This window comes from Dunckerocampus dactyliophorus, chromosome 2 (genome assembly GCF_027744805.1).
Source record: "Dunckerocampus dactyliophorus isolate RoL2022-P2 chromosome 2, RoL_Ddac_1.1, whole genome shotgun sequence".
NCBI classification, from domain to species: Eukaryota; Metazoa; Chordata; class Actinopteri; order Syngnathiformes; family Syngnathidae; genus Dunckerocampus; species Dunckerocampus dactyliophorus.
Genome location: NC_072820.1, coordinates 34,639,939 through 34,659,062, shown reverse-complemented (window position 1 = coordinate 34,659,062; position 19,124 = coordinate 34,639,939). Strand labels below are relative to the sequence as shown.

General features: G+C 41.5%; 1 protein-coding gene across 1 annotated transcript in view; it reads right to left on the bottom strand.

Moving 5' to 3' along the window:
• ngfrb (nerve growth factor receptor b) overlaps positions 1–19,124 on the bottom strand; it is a 38,354-nt gene that overhangs the window by 8,534 nt on the left and 10,696 nt on the right. The window contains exon 3 of the mRNA XM_054768662.1: positions 11,932–12,288. Within this exon, the coding sequence (XP_054624637.1) occupies positions 11,932–12,288 (357 nt within the window). The remainder of the gene's footprint in view (positions 1–11,931; positions 12,289–19,124) is intronic.

Sequence of the window (19,124 nt, the reverse complement as noted above, 5' to 3'; positions counted from 1 at the left end):
CAACTACGACATTGGCAACAGAGAATTATTGGCACTCATCCTGGCGTTGCAAGAGTGGAGGCACTGGCTCGAGGGTGCTGAACTCCCGTTCATTGTTCACACTGACCACAAAAACCTGTCATACCTCCGCTCCGCTCAGCGTCTCAATCCCCGACAAGCACGATGGGCCCTTTTCCTCACTCGATTCAATTTCACCCTGACCTACCGCCCGGGCTCCCAAAACACCAAGCCCGACGCCCTCTCCCGACTACACGCACCGGCCCCGGAGCAACCCCGCCAGGAATATATCGTCCCCCAGTCCCGGATCCTGGGTGCCCTTCAGTGGGATATCGAGCGGCGGGTGGCCAACGCTGCTGAAGAAATCTCCACCCCTGAAGGTTGTCCGGCGGCACGGCTGTTTGTCGTCCCGGGACTCCGCTCCGAGGTCCTCCAGTGGGCCCATGAGTCCAAGGTAGCATGCCACCCCGGAGTCTCCCGCACCGCTTTCCTCCTGGCGCAACGGTTCTGGTGGCCGTCATTCCGAGCGGACGTCCAGAAGTTCGTGGCCGCCTGCCCAGTCTGCGCGCGGAACAAGCCATCTCATCTGGCTCCAGCGGGCTTCCTGCGACCGCTCCCCATCCCCTCCCGCCCATGGTCCCACATAGCACTGGACTTCGTGACAGGACTCCCACCATCTAACGGAAATACAGTCGTCCTCACCATAGTGGATCGCTTTTCGAAAATGGCTCACTTTATAGCACTCCCAAAGCTCCCCTCGGCCCTGGAGACGGCAGACTTACTAGTCTCTCACGCCTTGAGACTGCATGGAATCCCCCTGGACGTGGTCTCAGACAGGGGACCACAATTTACATCTGCTGTCTGGAAGGCGTTCTGCAAAGCCCTCGGAGCATCACCCAGTCTGTCCTCGGGCTATCATCCACAGAGCAACGGTCAAACCGAGAGAGCCAATCAGGACCTGGAGGCGGCCATCCGCTGTGTTTGCCATCAACAGCCCGCCTCCTGGTCCCTCAACCTGCCGTGGATCGAGTATGCTCGCAACACCTTGGTCTGCTCCGCCACGGGCCTGTCCCCGTTCCACGTCGCCTATGGTTACCAGCCTCCAGCATTCCCATCCCTGGAATCAGAGGTGACAGTCCCCTCCGTGGCCGCCCACCTACAACGGGCCCGCCGGGCCTGGCGCAACACACGGGCAGCTCTTGGTCGGACATCAGAGCGCAACCAACGCCTAGCCAACCGCCACCGCTCAGTCGCCCCTGATTACAAGCCAGGACAGAGGGTGTGGCTTTCTTCCCGTGATTTACCCCTTCATGTTGACTCAAAGAAGCTCCAGCCCAGATTCATCGGCCCTTACCCCGTGGATCGTGTCCTGAACCCCTCCGCTGTTCGACTCCGTCTGCCAGAGTCCCTCAGGATACATCCGGTTTTTCATGTCTCACTCCTTAAACCAGTTACCACCAGCAACCTCAGCCCTCCGGAGGTGCCTCCCCCTCCCCCCAGGATGATTGAAGGCCACCCAGCATTCACGGTCAAGGCCATTTTGGACGTGAGAAGAAGGAGCAGGGGTTTCCAGTATTTGGTTGACTGGGAGGGGTACGGCCCCGAGGATCGTTCATGGATTTCCCGGTCCCTCATTCTCGACCCCACCCTCATTTCGGACTTTCACAAGCGTTTCCCAGAGAAGCCAGGTAAGCCGCCGGGTGGCGCCCATTAAGGGGGGGGGTACTGTCACAATGTGCTAGTGACTACCAGTTGTTGTGGTTGTCACTGCGTGGTACCTGCCTTCTTCTGGCTTGTTTCTCCTGTATTGTTGCAGTTACACCTTAAGCGGGCTGGAGGCGGGGACGCTGGGCACACCTGCGGCTAATTACCCAATACTCATTTAAGCCGACTACCCACAGCTGGCAGCCGCTGGTTCATTGTTTCGCCTCTGCTGGCAACACACCCGAGTGCTTCTGCTACCAGTCGTTGTTCCATGCCCATTTGGACCTGCCGCCTCCCTGCCGTCCAGCTAACTCCAGCGTTTGTACTTTTCTTCATGGTGTAACTTTCATTTGCCTTTTGTCTCTATTTTTGCCACAACACCATCGTTTTCCGTTTTTGGATCTACTCTCTCTTGCACTTTTTGTCATTAAAAATCCTGAATTACCACACGAACTCTAAGCCTCTGCATCTGGGGTCCTAACCACACCGAGAACCTGACAGTAAACATCATCAACTCTCGTGAAAAAAGGCATAAAAATGTCATTAAGCAATTGTTATTGCACTAAACATGTACATTTGAGTGCTACATTTCAGTTTTCCCTCTCCCTTTGCCTAAATCACTGATGGTGTCCCTCATGGTTCCTTCCTTGGGCCCCTTCTATTCCATTAATTAATCCCTTACTCCAATGTTGAAAGTTTGGTCCATATGTAAACACATTTATTTATTTTTATTTGTCCTTTATTTAACCAGGAGAACCTCATTGGACTCTCATGGTGCTAAATAAGGTAACCAAAATGATGGCGTGTCTTTTGCATAATCCTTTTCAGTCCTTGTATATGGGTAATGTTTGATAGCAAATGCTAACTGGATGTAACACATGAACGGCGTGTCTACTGAATGCTACATAGCTATTCTGACGGACATATTACCAGTACTCAGGTTATGTACACAACTACTGAGGAAGTACGTGTAGTTATCTTTATTTCCATATTGGATTGAATTGTGAATTAGCTGTGAATGATATGAGCTACTTTGATTACCTGTAAACATTGAAACTGTGAATGTGAAATACTAATCATTAGTATTTAGTATAGTAGTTTAAAAGTTTACCAGTTAGATTTTATATATATATTATTCTGTACATTATTTTAATATTTAATATATAATGTATTATGTTTTTCTATCTATGTTTTATAGTAAGAGATAGATCATGTTGACTTATAGCTTGCATGCTGAAAAAGTGCATGCACTCCGATAAACAATGTACAATGTGCACTCATATTTATCAAGACAGTAAATACAGATTTTCTGTATTTATAGTAAGAGGTAGATCTTTGAGACTTTGAGAGCACCCCGCATTAGACTGTGCAGGTGTATCTAGGTTTGTGACCCGTCTGAGTGTATATTATACCCCGCATGGCGAGGTCATCTCTCCTTCTTCCCCTAGGGGGCCATTAAGGAGCAAATTTGTCCATCCAGTCCACCTCCACTTCCATTAACGCTGAGCGCATATGTTTTGTGGGAACCTCGCCGTCGTCACCTACTTTTACCGTTGCCGTTACTCAACAACACCAACAGGAAGTCATCCCGTTCATTTCCGAGGAATGGGGAATATATATACTCCTCAAGAGAGACGTGCGGGTAGGCCATTTCTGGCTAATGAGGCCAAAACATTTGAAATGAAAGCTTTTGATTTAGATGGATGCAAAGAGCTGTGGTGAGCTTTTAGCTGATTTTTACAGTGACTCTTCAAACACATTGATTTCTCCAGCATCACTTGAAAGACTTTCATTTCAACCACTTTTTCTGACGTGACTTTGCAATCTGTACAGAAACACATCGGGGTCTTGTGATGCACTTCAGTGTATTGATTTCCTTCCCATGTCTATCTGCCCGCTTGAAACCAGACCCTATTCACTGACAAAGATCCTCTTTGTCCTTCACGATAGCCCACTCCCCATCCTTTCAACACTTCCATCCTCTCTTCCCATTTTACTGCTTTCCTTCCCTAACAATCAGGCATGCTCATTTGGCAGCTCTTTGCTTTAAACCATTTTTTTGCCTTACAAAGATGGTAACTCAATATCTTTTGCATCTAGCCCACCTGGTTATGTCCTTTTATTCATTTAGATGGCTTATCGCCTCCCAGCGCTCCATTTATCTGCCCCGCCTCCTTCCATATGTCTAAGATTAACAGTTATAAAAGGGCCTTAAGTGCCTTTCCTTAACATTGTAGACGGTCCGGCCTTGGAGGGGCATCGTCTCCCCCCCCCCCGCTGAGCTCAGCATGTTTTAACAGTACACAGAGCTACAGACAATGCACTTTACAACTTAAAAAACGATTACAAGAAATGGAACACAAGGCTTTGTATAATGGAAAATATGTTTTAGTGTTGCCACATAGAAGCCTAACATTAGAAATAATATAACAGGAAGGATTGTACAAGGCTCTTATTTAATTTTAACAGTAGCCGACCGCAGACTCGGAGGGAGGCTGTTGTTTTCCTCCCAACGATGGAACTTGTCATTAAGATCATAAAAGCTGGAACTGTCAAAATAACCGTAATGAGCAGATGACTCATGTAAAAAAATAAACACTTCCCACCATATTTAATAAAGGGAACTATTTGTCTGTGGATTTACGGGAAAGGTTCCTTAGTCCTCCTGTATGTATTTGTTTGTGTAAGCTAAATACTCCAGAATCACTGCACACAAAAGGGTTAAAATTTGTCTAAACAAGCACCCCTACTGTGCTGCTTGTGCTATTATTTTTTTCCTATTTTTTTACAAATACACCACATGGTGGCGCTGTTATTAAACCCCAAGGTTTGACCCCAGGGATTGGACTGACTTCTCTAAAACACTCCCACTCTAACTAACTTTGGGGTGTTTAGCCAACTCACCACGAAATTTGGTACATAGCTTTATGGGACTGACAAGCACGTGTGTAAAATTTGAGCAAAATTGGTTGATAAACATGGCTGCCATCCACCAAAACATCTTTGGGACTTGGCACCTAATTGTCCATAAGTCATTGTGCATTTGTCTAATGATTATAAAACCTTGAGGATAACTATATGACATATATGCTAGAATGTCTTACAAAGCATTTTCACCACAACCCATAGAGGATGCCACAAATGTCAAATGTTACAGTGAAAATATTAGGACACCCCACCCCTTACACACACATAGGACTATATGAGTGTGTAGCTCATTCCAGACTCTTTCAAACAGATGTTGCTTGTCTTTCAATACATACTTTGAAGCATAGCTTAAGGGAAGGAGGAATTCTTCCTTGTTATATATATTTTTCAATGTTATCTGTCAAGACTTGCCCGACTAAACCTGAAGAAGCAGCACAACCAATAACCGCAGTTGTGCCAATGATGTTTACAGCAAGCACTATTTTTTCTCATTAGTTCCTTACATGACCCTTCTCTCATGTTTCTGCCTGTATCTGTGTGCGTGCGTGTGCGTGTGTGTGTGTGTGTGTGTGTGTGTGTATATGTGTGTATGTGTATGCTCTGCGATAAAATGTGATCAGCACTCGTGGAGGTCAACCAGAGAAACCCAAGAGCGCAGCTGAGTAACTCCATCGCTTTTATCGACCGGAGCGTGTTTTTCAGCATCTGTTCTTCCTCGCTCTGCTTTCTTTCTTCATCTCTGCCATCTCTAAAGTAGTGACAGTGACGTTATTTGTTGGAAAGTGTAGCCAATTGCTTTGCAAGATATGCTGGCATACATGTCATACAAATCCTCAAAGCTTTATAATCATTAGAGAAGTGGTCAATGACTTATGGACAATAAGTCCCAAAGGCGTTTTAGTTGACGGTAGCCATGTTTTTCAACCAATTTTGCTAAAATTTTACATACATCTCCTTGTCAGTCCCCTGCAGGTGTGTATTAAATTTTAAACACTCTCAATTTACAGTGAATGTTTGTTTTGTAGAGTGCATTAAGCTGTGTGAGAAATTTCTAGTCAATCTAACTCATGGGGTTTAATAACAGTGCCCCCATGTGGTGTATAGTATTTGTCCGACAAATAATAGCACGGGCAACACAGTAGGGGTGCTTGTCTTGACAAATTTTCACCCTTGCATGTGCAGAAGTTCAAGAGTAGAAGAAAGACATTGTCATGAAAATATTTAGTCACCCCATGCTGACTGTACTGTCATAAATCATCCAATCCGGATACACGGGTGAGTTGTCCCTACATTAACTTGCAAGGGGGATGGCCTTCCCTCTTCAACTTACGTGTAATCATAGGACAGATTGCACGATAATGCATGTAAACATCTGAGAAAGCTTTTCATAAGTGGGCATGGACACTCTCGCCATAACACACTTGAAAAGTGGAATGAAAGAAACTTGCATCTGCTCTTATCGCACTGAAGTTTGTGTTTTGGCCAAGACCCCTCAAGGTTCCCTTTCAGGCAACCCCGTTCTTTCTTTTGAGATTGCTCCCGGGATTGGCTGCACTTATGTGGGATGACCTATCGCCCAAAGCACACATGCATGCATTCTATTATTCATGCACATAGTTAAAGGATAATCAAATGCAACCCCTAACAATGCAATGCACATGGACTGGAATCAGTAAGGTGACTGTGGGTACGATTAAGCTCAAAGTTACCGTATTGACCTGAATATAAGACTGTATTTCTTTCTGAGAAAAACTTGTGAAAACAAATGTATTGAAACTTAAGCAATGGTAGTTGCAACCATGTTGACTGATTTTTAAAAAATAGAAATTACTCTTTTTATGTCGACCTCAACTTAAGGAGGCACTTTTTGGACTTGATGTGTTGGTCCACAAAGACAGGTTGTCAACATAAACGGGACCAACTTCAGAGGGTTCCGCTGTATTTTTTGAAAAAAAAAGTATGAAATGGTTCCTTTTTAAATGATAACAAATAGTCATGTTGTAGACAGCTATTTACAGCGCCAGCTTCAAGCCTGAGGGCAGTGATGTAGTGTCCATCAACAATGTGTGATGTCATTAACAAAGAGGCATATTTTGGCATGGACAAGGTCCTTCACCACATAAATCCTCAGGAGGACAAAAGCTCGAGCGGAACTTTGGCCGCGGAATGAATGAAGGCACGAGCCACAGTGCAAGTTTCATAGCCACCCTTGGACCTTCCGAAACCCTTGCTCTCATACCTCCAAAAATGTCCCTCTGCAATGCGGAGGGCCAAATTTTTTTAGCGGGACGTCAGGATACTTTGACCACAAGGGGATGATTCATGTCCTTGCTCATCACAATACTGGCAGTGTGCGGAGCAGGCGGCTGAAGGGTTAAAGCGAAAAGGTCACTCCTGATAGAAGACTGGAGTCAGAGGTGGCACAAAGCCTGTGGTCGAGCAGCCACACAATAAGTGACTGTGCTGAATGGGGACTCCTCACGTTTATTGATGTGCTAATGCTGTGGACACACTCAGTGTGGAATGTCCATGGCATTTTCCTTTTGGCATTTCTCTTTATGTCACTCAAATCCTCACAGACCCACAAGTAAAGGACAAGCCCTGCCCTTCGTCAGGTCTGCGCCCCCGCACAGGTCCCGTCGATTGTTAAGGTCAAGCAAACTTGGGAAGGAAACGACTCCCGCCTCCTCCTACTCACTATCAGTTCAATAACCAAATGGACTTGGGTCAATCAATGCCATCCTCCCTCCCCGTCTTTCATCCCTTTAGTTGAAAAACATGGCCGCCATCAAGTAAGATGTCTTAGGGACTTAGCCACTAATTCTCTAGAAGTCATTGAGCATTTGACTAATGATTATAAAACTTAGAGGATATCTGTTTTATATGTTTGTTAGCATGTTTTCCAAAGCATCTTGACCACAACCTATAGGGGGCGCCACAAATGTTACTGTAAATGTCATCGTATTTTTAATGAGCTAAGACCGGGGATTACTTATGTGTTGTTGGCTTAATGCCTCCAAGAAGCGTTCATACACATACTAACCCTTCTACATAAAAGGTCTCTGGTGACCTTGCACCTTTGACCTGGCTTTCACATCTGCAGTCGAGTGAAGCGCGTGTATTGCACGTCTTGATAAGTATCTTGTGTTCAGACCCTCCACTCTGCGGGTATAGCATGACAAAGCCTGGTAGCTATTAACATATTTGACCATCAGGGAGACGGGAGTACACGTTTGCCTCACAAAAACACTAAAAACAAGGCATGTAATCCCTTTGGAAATTGGATTTTCACCTGTAAGTAAGACCAAATACCCCGCAACAGTACCTGTAAACAGCTTTAAACTCTTGGTTATTCAAAGGGATATTCCGGTCTTTCCACCTTAAACGCAGCTATGCCTCCGAGATCTCAAGTTACGACTTGTCTTTGACTCTCTCCCTTTCTCCTCCTTTCACCCCAACTCACTGCCTTCAGGCTGGTGTCGTCTGACTCGGCTAATGCACACGGACGTCTGGCAACGCCACAGATGCAAAGGCTGTGATAACGCGATTGTGCCGCTAAAGAGATTACATTGGGAATAAAGAGCTCGTGATTAGGTTAGAGTGAGGAATAACGTATGGTGATTGCCGCAGCGTGGTGCCTAGAGCGATCATGGCTGGAAAACCAAGCATTTGTCACGTGGTTATCTAAAGGATGTATACTGTAGTGGACTATGGCTTCTTAGATTTAGATCTCAATCAGTTACATTCAATCCTGTATGTATCCTCAGTGGTTTTAGGATGTACTGTACCTCAAATAACTTTTTACTGGACACTTTATTAGTACCATCCAATATCAAAGCTGTATGAAAAATTTTGCCTTGACACTTGAACTCTGGTGCGTTTGCTCTGCGACCATGGTTTGTTTTGTCAAGCGTGATAATCCCAAACCTGGTGTGCACCAAACAAGCGGGCTGAGGCTACTCGAGAGATTGGTCTTGGTAATGCCATACACATTCAACCCAGCAGACGTAATATAATACATGATACAGTATGTCATGAAAGCTGTCCAATCCAGTCTTTACTATGTATGTCATTTGGTCCTTTGGCATCAGTGCGAACACGAAGCGAACCACACCAAGGTGTGCACCATGTATCTTTTTTTTAACATTTTTAGTCCATGTGGTGAATGCAGTCCAAAAGATAACAACGCTCAGTTCATCTGACCGACTTTATAATTGGAGTTGTAGTTCCTCGCATGCAGCAAACAGTATCTGAAATATTGGAAATGCCATTCCGCAGGTGTACCTAGTGATGGTGCGTGTATGGAGTGTATGTAGTCACGCCTGATCACAGTTCCACTCATCTGTGACAATGTGGTGTCACACCAGCCTTAAGAAGCACTCAGCATTTCTTGTAAACACGGAGCTAATGTTACAGCAGTGGTCCCATAAACTCCAGCAGACACTTTTATAGATGATTCCGCCATGTCAAAACAAAACCAACATGTGAAGTGTTTGGAGGCTATCACAATGTATCCCAATGAGCATCTTCTGGATCAAACGTTATTTATTTTTGTTTATTGGAAGTTTGTTGTCCAAAATTGAGCCTTGATGTTGTAGACAGTTTAAAAGCACTTTCTGTAACCCTACTGGGAACATGCCGTTTTCCGTGTCTGTAGCTTTAATGCTAATGAGCTGTGTTTGTGGTTCCAATTTTACGGCTTTAATCTATTATGATTTTTCAAAACAAATTACCAGTAATTAATTATTGCTTTGTCATGGTTGACTACGGCCTATTATTAGTCCAAAAATATGCATTTTAAATAAAATGTTACTCATTTTTTTCCTGAATTACGCATTTCAAACATAAAAATGGCTAAATGACTTATAAGGCATTAAAAGACGTGATATGTAGTATTCTACACTGGTCAGTAGGTGTCAGTAATGTTACATTAATGAGACAATAACCACCACAGGAAGTACGTTGTCTAAAAATCAACAACAAGGAACTCTCCCAATGCTAACGTGTGACTTTATGTTATGCCTTATTTGTGTGTAATTTGTCATATTTTCTGTTATTATGTCTACTATATTGGGTAATACGAGTGTAAAGGTGACTATTGGGGTGTTATTCATGTCTAGAGAGCTCTAATAATGTTTAAAAAACATATTTAGAAGGTCATAAACATTTTTTTTATGCTGTATCTATGAAAATTGTCAATTTATAAAGAAGGAATCTTACTTCGCAGAAATTCACTTATCGAGGTCAGGTCTGGAACTGAGGAACCGCGTACATTATAGCGATCTAATTTATCATATTTATTATGTATTGTGTAAAACTAAGACATGAATAACACCAAATTAAAAGCATAAAATGAATGCTGACCCACCATCCACCAGTTCAAGCCTGGAGTGTTTCCAGAGAGATGATTACATCGCTGTTTGACGTGTGTGGTAAAGGCAGTGTGCTAGCATGAATTAACTTGAGACAAATGTGTACATTAGCACTCAATAAGTCATCCAAACTTACCTTTATGCATTCCCACATAGTATCAGCATTTGACACCAAATATGAGGTGAAAGAAAAATGCTAAAAATACAGTAGTAGTCTATCTGTGCGGCATGAGATAAAGTTAGCACAGGCACAATGGACATGCGTCAAGTGAGACGGATGTAACAGAGAGAATCCGGACACTTTTCAAAATAAAACATCAAAAAAAAATTATGGAAATGATTTTTTCTTTCTGGGCGTCCCGGTACCAAATGACCCGGGGGTTGGGGATCACTGCAATTAATGATCCAATAAAAGTCCATCAAATAATGGAAAAAAATCGGGAAAAAATGGCCGTGCAAAATATCTTTAGGATAGGACTAATCATTTGACATGGTTATAGATAAATTTTTGGTAATTTTTGGAGGTTGGGGAAAATTTTTAATATTATGGGAAGAAAGCCATAAAATTATGAGAAGAAAATTTCAAATATTATTTAAGAAGAAATCATCTAGCAAGGGTGGGTCAGAGGCGGTGTGAAAAGTGGAACGAACAAGTGAGGGAAACAATCGATTTTTCTCCTCCTTTCTCATGTGTGAACATCATTAAAAAGTCAATTTTGCCTTTAATAAATGCACTTATGATACTGCTCTTGTATTGGATGTCATTAGCTTATGTCATTAGCAATGTGATGAGGTTGCTCTGTCAAAAGGACATCCTACCCTTCCTGGACTAAACCCAAAGCCCCTGACCGGCTCACAAGTGAGGCACAAATGATTCTGTTCAGCCTGTGCCTCGTGCTTCTGACTTCACTGTGATAACAACACGCTTCCAAACGCTGGATAGCTGATCAACAGACTCCTTTCATTGTCATCTCACAAAAGCATTGATTTAATCTGTGAGGCATCGGGTCGTCGGAACGGCCGGGCGGCTGACGGAAGCCATGAGGAATCTGAGATCTGAAGCGTGATACTCACAGGGTGCAGTGATATAAATGGAAATTCAGACCACGGTTCAGAGATGTGACCTTCCTGTAATCCCTCAATTTCCTGGAGAAAGACTTTCTGTGTCCTTCTGATGGGTATGCATCGCCGAAGACAACGAGAAGAGCTTCAGGATGGCATTTCATGGATCAATGGGCCAACAATGACTATAGTGTCACATGGAGATGATGTGGCCGAGGCTGACAATGTTGATGATCAGTGTTTCATACTGTACGTACAGCGATGGACCGCAAACATTCTGTCGCATTGTTTGGATTCATGACCTCAGGCATTCAGTCCTTCATTGAACTTCGGTAGTCATGAAGATGTTATGTTGAGTAACTTTTATGCCCTCGTTTTGTCACGTGATTTGTGGTGCCACCTCAAAATTCTTTGGGAGACGTGTTCGGGCGCATATAATACAGATATCCTCAACATTTTAGAATCATTAGAAAAATGCTCAATCATTTATGGTCAAATATTTGCCCATAAGTAACAAAGACGTTTTGGTGGACGGCAGCCATGTTTTCCAACTAATCTTGCTTAAATTTTACAGATGTGCTTGTCACTCCCCAAAAGGTTTGTACCAAATTACGTGGTGGTCCGGTTAAACACCTTAAAGTTACAGTGAGTGTTTTTCTACAGCTGTGTGACAAATTTCAAGTCAATTCGACTTATGGGGTTTAATAACAGCACGTGGTATATTTGTCCGAAAAATAATAGCACAGCTATCACAGTAGGGGTGCATGTTTTGCCGGATTTTCACCTTTTTGTGTGCAGCGGTTCACGAGTTGAAGAGTGAGCTAACGCAAACATATACATACAGACTTCAAGCTTCAAATGGTCTTACCTTGACAAATAGTATCAGTGACAGACGTGCAGGCCTGCAACTCCTCGCCCTCATCACAGGTACTGCAGGGAATGCAGGGTTCCCGGGAACTTTCCTGGTCCGAGTACGTATCCCCACCACACGGTTCGCACGTCGTGTCGTGGTCCGACTCGCAGCTGAGCAGCATGCCCTGTCCCTCGGGGCATTTGGTGCAGGGCTCGCACCTCTGCGAGAGGTTGTTCAGGTAGTAGCCATAGTTGCACACACAGATGGCGTCGTTGGCGTCCGTGCACGGCGTCTCCATGCGGAAAAGGTCCGGGCATTTTGTGCATGGCTGACATTTTTCTGTGTGGCTGAAGTTTTCTGAGAAGGTTTCACCTGGAAACAGAGGAAACAAGTGGACATTAGATTTCCCCTGTTTTGCAAAATTGGCTTTTTAATGAAGCTCTAACAGTAATGTGTGAGAGCAGGCTTTTCTATACATAAATCTGCCAACTAACCGTCAGTCAGCTACACACATGGGAGCTAAAGTTTGATCATAAAGTTTTTCTTCAGTGAATAGGCTACCCTAGCATGATGTTACTGACATGTGAGTGAAATGTTAGGACAGGGGTGTCCAAACCTTTTCCAGCGAGGGCCAAAAACTAAAAAATGAAAGGATGCAAGGCCCATTTTGATATTTTATAAAGCAAAAAATATAGTGAAAAAGTACATCATTAGTATGAACTTTGCATGTTTTTTCTGACCATTTTTCCTCTTTTTTCCCACAAATATTTCTTACTTTCTTCTTAAATAGTATTTGTAAATTTTCTTCTCATACTGTTAGGACTTTCTTCCCATAATATTCAAAATTTTCCCCAACCTAATTTTCCAAAAATTGCATCTTTATTTTGTTTTGTTTGTTTCTGATCTTTTTTTTTTTTTTTGTCTTTAATATTTCAACTCTGTGCATTATTTCCTCATAATTGTAAAATCAAAAAATTGTGAATTTTTACTCATTACAATGCAACATTTTTTTCTTAATATTTTGACTTTATTCTCATAATTATGATTTTATTCCCATCATATTTTGGCTTTATTTCCGTGACATTGTAACTTTTGCCACAACCTAAAAAATGGCAACTTTCCTCGTTGTTTTGTTTAACATATTTCAACTTTATGATTGTAAAATGATGTTATTGTTCCTCACAATATTACGTTATTCTCATAAAATTACGACCTTTTCAGATTACAACTTTTTTCTTTTAATATTTTGATTGTATTCTTGTAAAATTTTGTAAAATTCTATTTTTACTACGTGCCGCCGGCCAATAAAAAAACAGCCACAGGCCACAAATGGCCCCCGGGCCACACTTTGGACATCCCTGTGTTAGGACTTTAGTGCAAATAGTTATGCTAGTGTCGCTAACGTTTGTGTCATCCTGTTCCACTCCTTAATGTTGTTTGATGTGATATATGTCACATTTTACGTTGGACATGTGTATGACATAGTTACAGTGTATATGTAAAAAGTGGATCAAGTACACAATAGCGCTTCTTGGAGACATACACTCCATTGGAGACATGCAGCTCATTAGCATTGAAGCTACAGACACACATGTTCCCAACAGTGTTTGCTAAAACTGTCTAAATTCCAGCATCATGGCACTTCCAACACACTATTCTCATATGCTTTGGCACATTTGAACTTAAATGCATACAAATCATACAAAGATGTTTTCTCCACTAGAATTATTTCCGAGGACAAATATATCTGGAGAGGACGCAATCAATATTGCATGTTTTATGGAATTGTATCTCAGATGGATAGAGAACTGGGAAACACACTAAATTATGCAACAGACCCATTTGTAAGAGTACGTGGTGCGTCTGTGAGTGCGACACCAAGATGAATAGGGAGATGGGAGGTCCTCACCACCACAAAGTCTCTATTAATGCTCGTAAATCCTTGACAGGCGACACGCTTGATCATATTTGAGGTGATGGAATGCAAAGAAAGGCTTCCTTTCTGCTGCTGCTGTTGTGTGAAATAGAGTAGTGCAAATATGCTAAGCTAAATAAGATAATAAAGCTACAAAAAAGTTATTTTCCAACCTGAACTGATGCTAGGTTTTAGATAAATAAAATAAAAATGATTCTGTTTTGTTTAAAAGGGGAGTAGATTAAATGTAACGCTTAAAAATTAAACAAATAAAATCAACTAAAAATACTAAAAGATGAAACTGAAATTAAACTACCGGGACTAAAATGAACTAAAAACTACCGAAAAGCAAATAAACTAAAGTGAATGTGGATAAAGTGTACAGTTTATAGACTATAGTGTATAGAATAGTTGAGTGCAAAAGTACAAAACTCTTCTGTTTGATAAAAATAAACTTAACTTAATAATAAGCCTAATTTAAAAGTAATTTTTTTTCTGTTCTAAATTAAACAAAATGATAAATGATAAAATAACCTGACACTAATAGAATTGAAGCAAATGTACACATAACCCAATTAAACTAAATAAAACAAAACAATAATTTAAAACCACAAAAAAGCTAATAAACAGAAATAAGGTGTAATAAAATAAGCTTAACTTAACCTTCATTCAACTAAAATAAACTACAACAAAATTTAAAAATAAATCAAAACTATAATAAAGAAACAACAAACAATGATATATTTCTTGTTGTCATTACCGACCGACATCCGGAGCATTGACTCACTCCTCATCTTCATATCCAGACTCAAAACCCCCAAATTCATGTTCAAGACTGCATACTGACTTTGACCTGTCGATGTTGTTTTTATCCTTTGTTGTTTTATCTCTAGCATGTGCAGTGGCCTTGGGTTTCTTTCTTTCTGTTGTGTTCCGTGTTGGGTGTCACTGGACCACCGACAGTGGACGCTCTGATAACACAGAGACGTATGTATATAGAGACAGATGGACTGTTACTCGAGACCTTTGATGGTATCATATGTGGCTTCCTCTAGTTTTTGGGTCCAAAATGCTGTCCCTCACTTTCATGTGGCGTTTGGCCCGGAGGGTGGTGGGGGGTTACCCTGGTTACCCCCCCACCATTACCTCCTACGACACCCTCCCTTTCTTCTAACAGACACACTCAGACGTCCCTCCCCAAGTGCTCTCAGAGCCATTATCATAATGCCATTCATCAATAATGCATGTCAATACGTTAATAATGCTAGCCTGGAGTATGGAGGTTCTGGGGTGGAGGGGGTCGGGGGTGTTGAAGCAGGAGGTGAACTTGCTACAGGGCTACAGATGGTCTTTTCCTGGCTCGGCATTATCCTCAAGCGAAAATTGTTCTGGCTTCCTTCAGTATTATTCAATTTTTGTATATAATGTCATGTCATGTTGTTTGTATCTCACAAATGTATTATATTGTCATACAATGAAACTTTTCGTTTTTTTGTCTTGGTTTTTGTATGGCCTAGTAAACTATTTTTGCGGAATCGAGCACTCAACAAAGCGTTCCATGTGCTAGTGATTCAGCCTCCATTTGTTTCTTGTTGAGCGAGCACCACCCAGGGCGTTCATCCGAAACATTTTGTGAAATCCACTTTTTTTTGTGCTTTATTGAGTGTCGGCCAAATAACCCACCATGGGGCCAAACAAAGCTGCGAGTGCTGGTGCGCTGATAAAAAAGAGTGAGAAACACTACTGTATTCAAGAAAGAACTGCATAGGTGTGGCCTATCTTGCCAGGATGTACAAAAAGTCCGCATAAACTAAAGGTTTATTAAAGGTTTATGTTCTTCCATCCATCCATTTTCTATACCGCTTCTCCTCTTTAGGGTCGCAGGGGCATGCTGGAGCCTATACCAGCTGACTTCGGGTGACAGGTGGGGTACACCCTGGACTGGTCGCCAGCCAATCGCAGTTTAGATGTTCATTTATCAATTTTATTAGTCAATTTCATTGGTCATTTATATTTTTTCTCATTGTTTTCTGTATGTAAAACTATAATTATTTTCTATAATATGTATTTTTTGTTACTATTTTTGGATGTCTGTAACTGTTTCTTTGGATTTACATGATTTCTTATGGGAAAAGTGTACACTTCAGTTTTCATCACACTTTTTGGACCACTGGTACATTAAAACACAAGCAATATATTTTGTATATTTAACACTGCTGTTTCTAAGGACCTATTACAAAAAACTAGTCAAATATCCTCTATTCTAGGGGTGTCCAAACTTTGTTCTCCGAGGGCAGCATACTGAAAAATGGAAACATTCATGGGCCATTTTAATATTTGAAATGATGTAAACAGGATGAAACCAACCGAGTGTTGATATGCTAAGAAGATAAACGTATACGGTACGTGTAAAGAAAGCATGCATCAGCTTTGTTTTATAGGTGATAAAGCGTACAATTATTACCATTATAGGGATGTCCGATATTGGCTTTTTTGCCGATAACCTATATCCTGATATTGTCCAACTCTCAATTTTTGATTCCGACATCAAACGATACCGATACATGTAACATCACATATCTCCTGTCGTGGAAGGACTGGACTGGACAGGACTGGACTTATTACTGTATTATGTATTATTATTACTATATATTGTTATTATTTATTATGTATTATTACACTACAAATTTGACGTGATCTGTTATGTATTTATTCGATTTTCTTATTTTTCTGATCTCTCATGTCTTGCCTTGGTTGTTTTATTTTGTGATTAAGTTCGTTATGGCATTTTTACAGAGTTGCTGGAAATGTGAATTTCTCTTGGAGATGAATACAGTATCTACTTTTTACTACTACTTTTTATCTACAGTAGCTTTCAATTACCAAGATGTGTAACATCACATACTGTATCTTCTGTTGTGGAATTAACACGGCCACTATGAGTAGCTGCCCTTCAAGCAGCTTTGTTTGTTTATTCAAGAACATTTTTGCCATGAGCGGCGTCCCGCATCGGTGTGATTCCCCGTCTACCCACTGATATTGAAGCGGCAGCGCAGGGGTTAAGATGAAAGTTAAGCGGCCAGCCAGGAGGTGGAGATTCAACCCTTTGGTAGCTTCTATATTATCGTGGAACTGTGAATTCACTACTGAGCAAGATCAACGCGCTGACAAGAACATCAAGACCTTCAGGGAGTGCAGCTTATTTGTGCTTCACTAACTGGCGACTCTAAATTGTCCATAGGTATGAATGTGAGTGTGAATGGTTGTTTGTCTATATGTGCCCTGCCATTGGCTGGCGACCAGTCCAGGGTGTACCCCGCCTGTCGCCCGAAGTCAGCTGGGATAGGCTCCAGCATGACCCCGCGACCCTAATGAGGATAAGCGGCATAGAAAATGGATGGATGGATGAATGGCTCGCAGCTAGCGTCCCAGATGCTAACGTGAGAAGCTAGATGACTTCAATCAAAGCGAGAAAGCTTTTTTGCCTTTGCCATCAACAGATCATGACAGTGAATACCTAACAGAAAATGACATTGAATCCACATTTTTGATTTTGGCTTTTAAAGGCTGTGGTCTTAACCTTTTGATTTCATTTAATGCTTGTTTCCATAAATTGCTTACATTTTTTCTTTACTTAGAAAACCCTCAAGATCCAACAGTGCGAAATGTAAATTCCCGCAATTCTTCAACTGGTCTTAAATTTGTGATCAAGAGTGTTTACTGTATATACTAGTATACATAGAGCCTGTCTCGGGTGCGTTGCACTTTTTGAATTTGTCTGCCGTTGATCATGTCTGGGCAGCTAAACTGTGAGACTTCAAGGACTGATTAGGTTGTTGAGCAATAACAGGAAGCCACAAGCCTGGGTTTATTTCAGCCTCTTTCACTCACACAAAATAATAACATGGTGGATCAGACCCATTAGGCATTTTCCATAATGATCTTGTCTTTTAATGAATGCTCCAACTGCAGCATGCGATGATTAAGATAAACAGCCGCACCCTATGACCTATATTATTCTTTAAACAACAACATGCATGGTTGTAGACTACTAAACTGTATCCCACTGGGCATCCTCCAGTTGCTTATGATACTGTAAATAATGCTCAAGTGACCTCTTTCTTTGTTGGACGACTTTGACAGATTGATTTCATTGTTGCGCTTTTCATGACGCTTTTCAATGCGCTGCAGCATCATGAAATGAAAGGCCATAAAATACCTTGAAAAAGATCTAAAAATGCCATTCAATAAATACAAATGTAGTTAAAATGTTTTCATATATCATGAAAACATTTGAAATTCCATTCATTAAATAAATAAATATGCCATTAAATAAATATAAATGTCATAAAAAAAATCATGACATATATAAATTAATCATGAAATAAATTATTTGGGAAATAGTTCTATTTAATCAAGGTTATACAGTGTTCTCTCGTTATATCGCGGTTCACCTTTCACAGACTTGCTGTTTCGCTGATCCGTCCTGATTGGCTAAGAGACTGTAGACCATTGTCAGTCAGTCTCCTCCGTGCCTTCCAGTGCAGTACAGAATGCATATGTTTTAGTCCCGACAACACCCACAATGTCGACGAAACGTTCTGCACCGTCAAAGGCACCTGCGGTCGTACCCAAAAGGCAGAGGAGGAAGAAGAAGTTGCAGCTGTAGGGCGTCGTTATGGAAGGAGGAAGGCAGGAGGAAAATACGACAACAGGAGCAATATGTTTTAACGAGGATACAAAAACACTACAGTGTAGCGCAGGGGTAGGGAACCTATGGCTCGGGAGCCAGATGTGGCTCTTTTGAAGACTGCATCTGGCAGACAGGACATTTTTATTTATCTATTTATTTTGTCTGACATTTTAAAGTAAAACATTACAGAAATTAGAGTGTATACTGTTGTAAAGTCCAAATATAAAACTTTCTTACTGGACAATTGGATAATCATTGAGATGTCAAGAAGTAAACTTTCCTCCTTTCATCAAATAATCAGCTAGCTAATTCTGCACAGCAAACCCTTTTGACAAAGAAGATGGCGAAAAGACAGAAAAATACCGAACACGGTGCACAACAATGCAGCAGCAGAAGTTGCATTAATGGTAAGAAGTATTTTATTTATGATTGGTTATAGTTTCAGTGTTATAGCTTAACAATGTTATTACAAAGAATAAATTCAGAAACTTACAAAATTCTAAAACTGTTGGTCTTGTTTAAAAATGCACGCATTTATTCGTATTCATTATTAAACAATATCATATGGCTCTACCAGAAATACAGTTTAAAATATGTGGC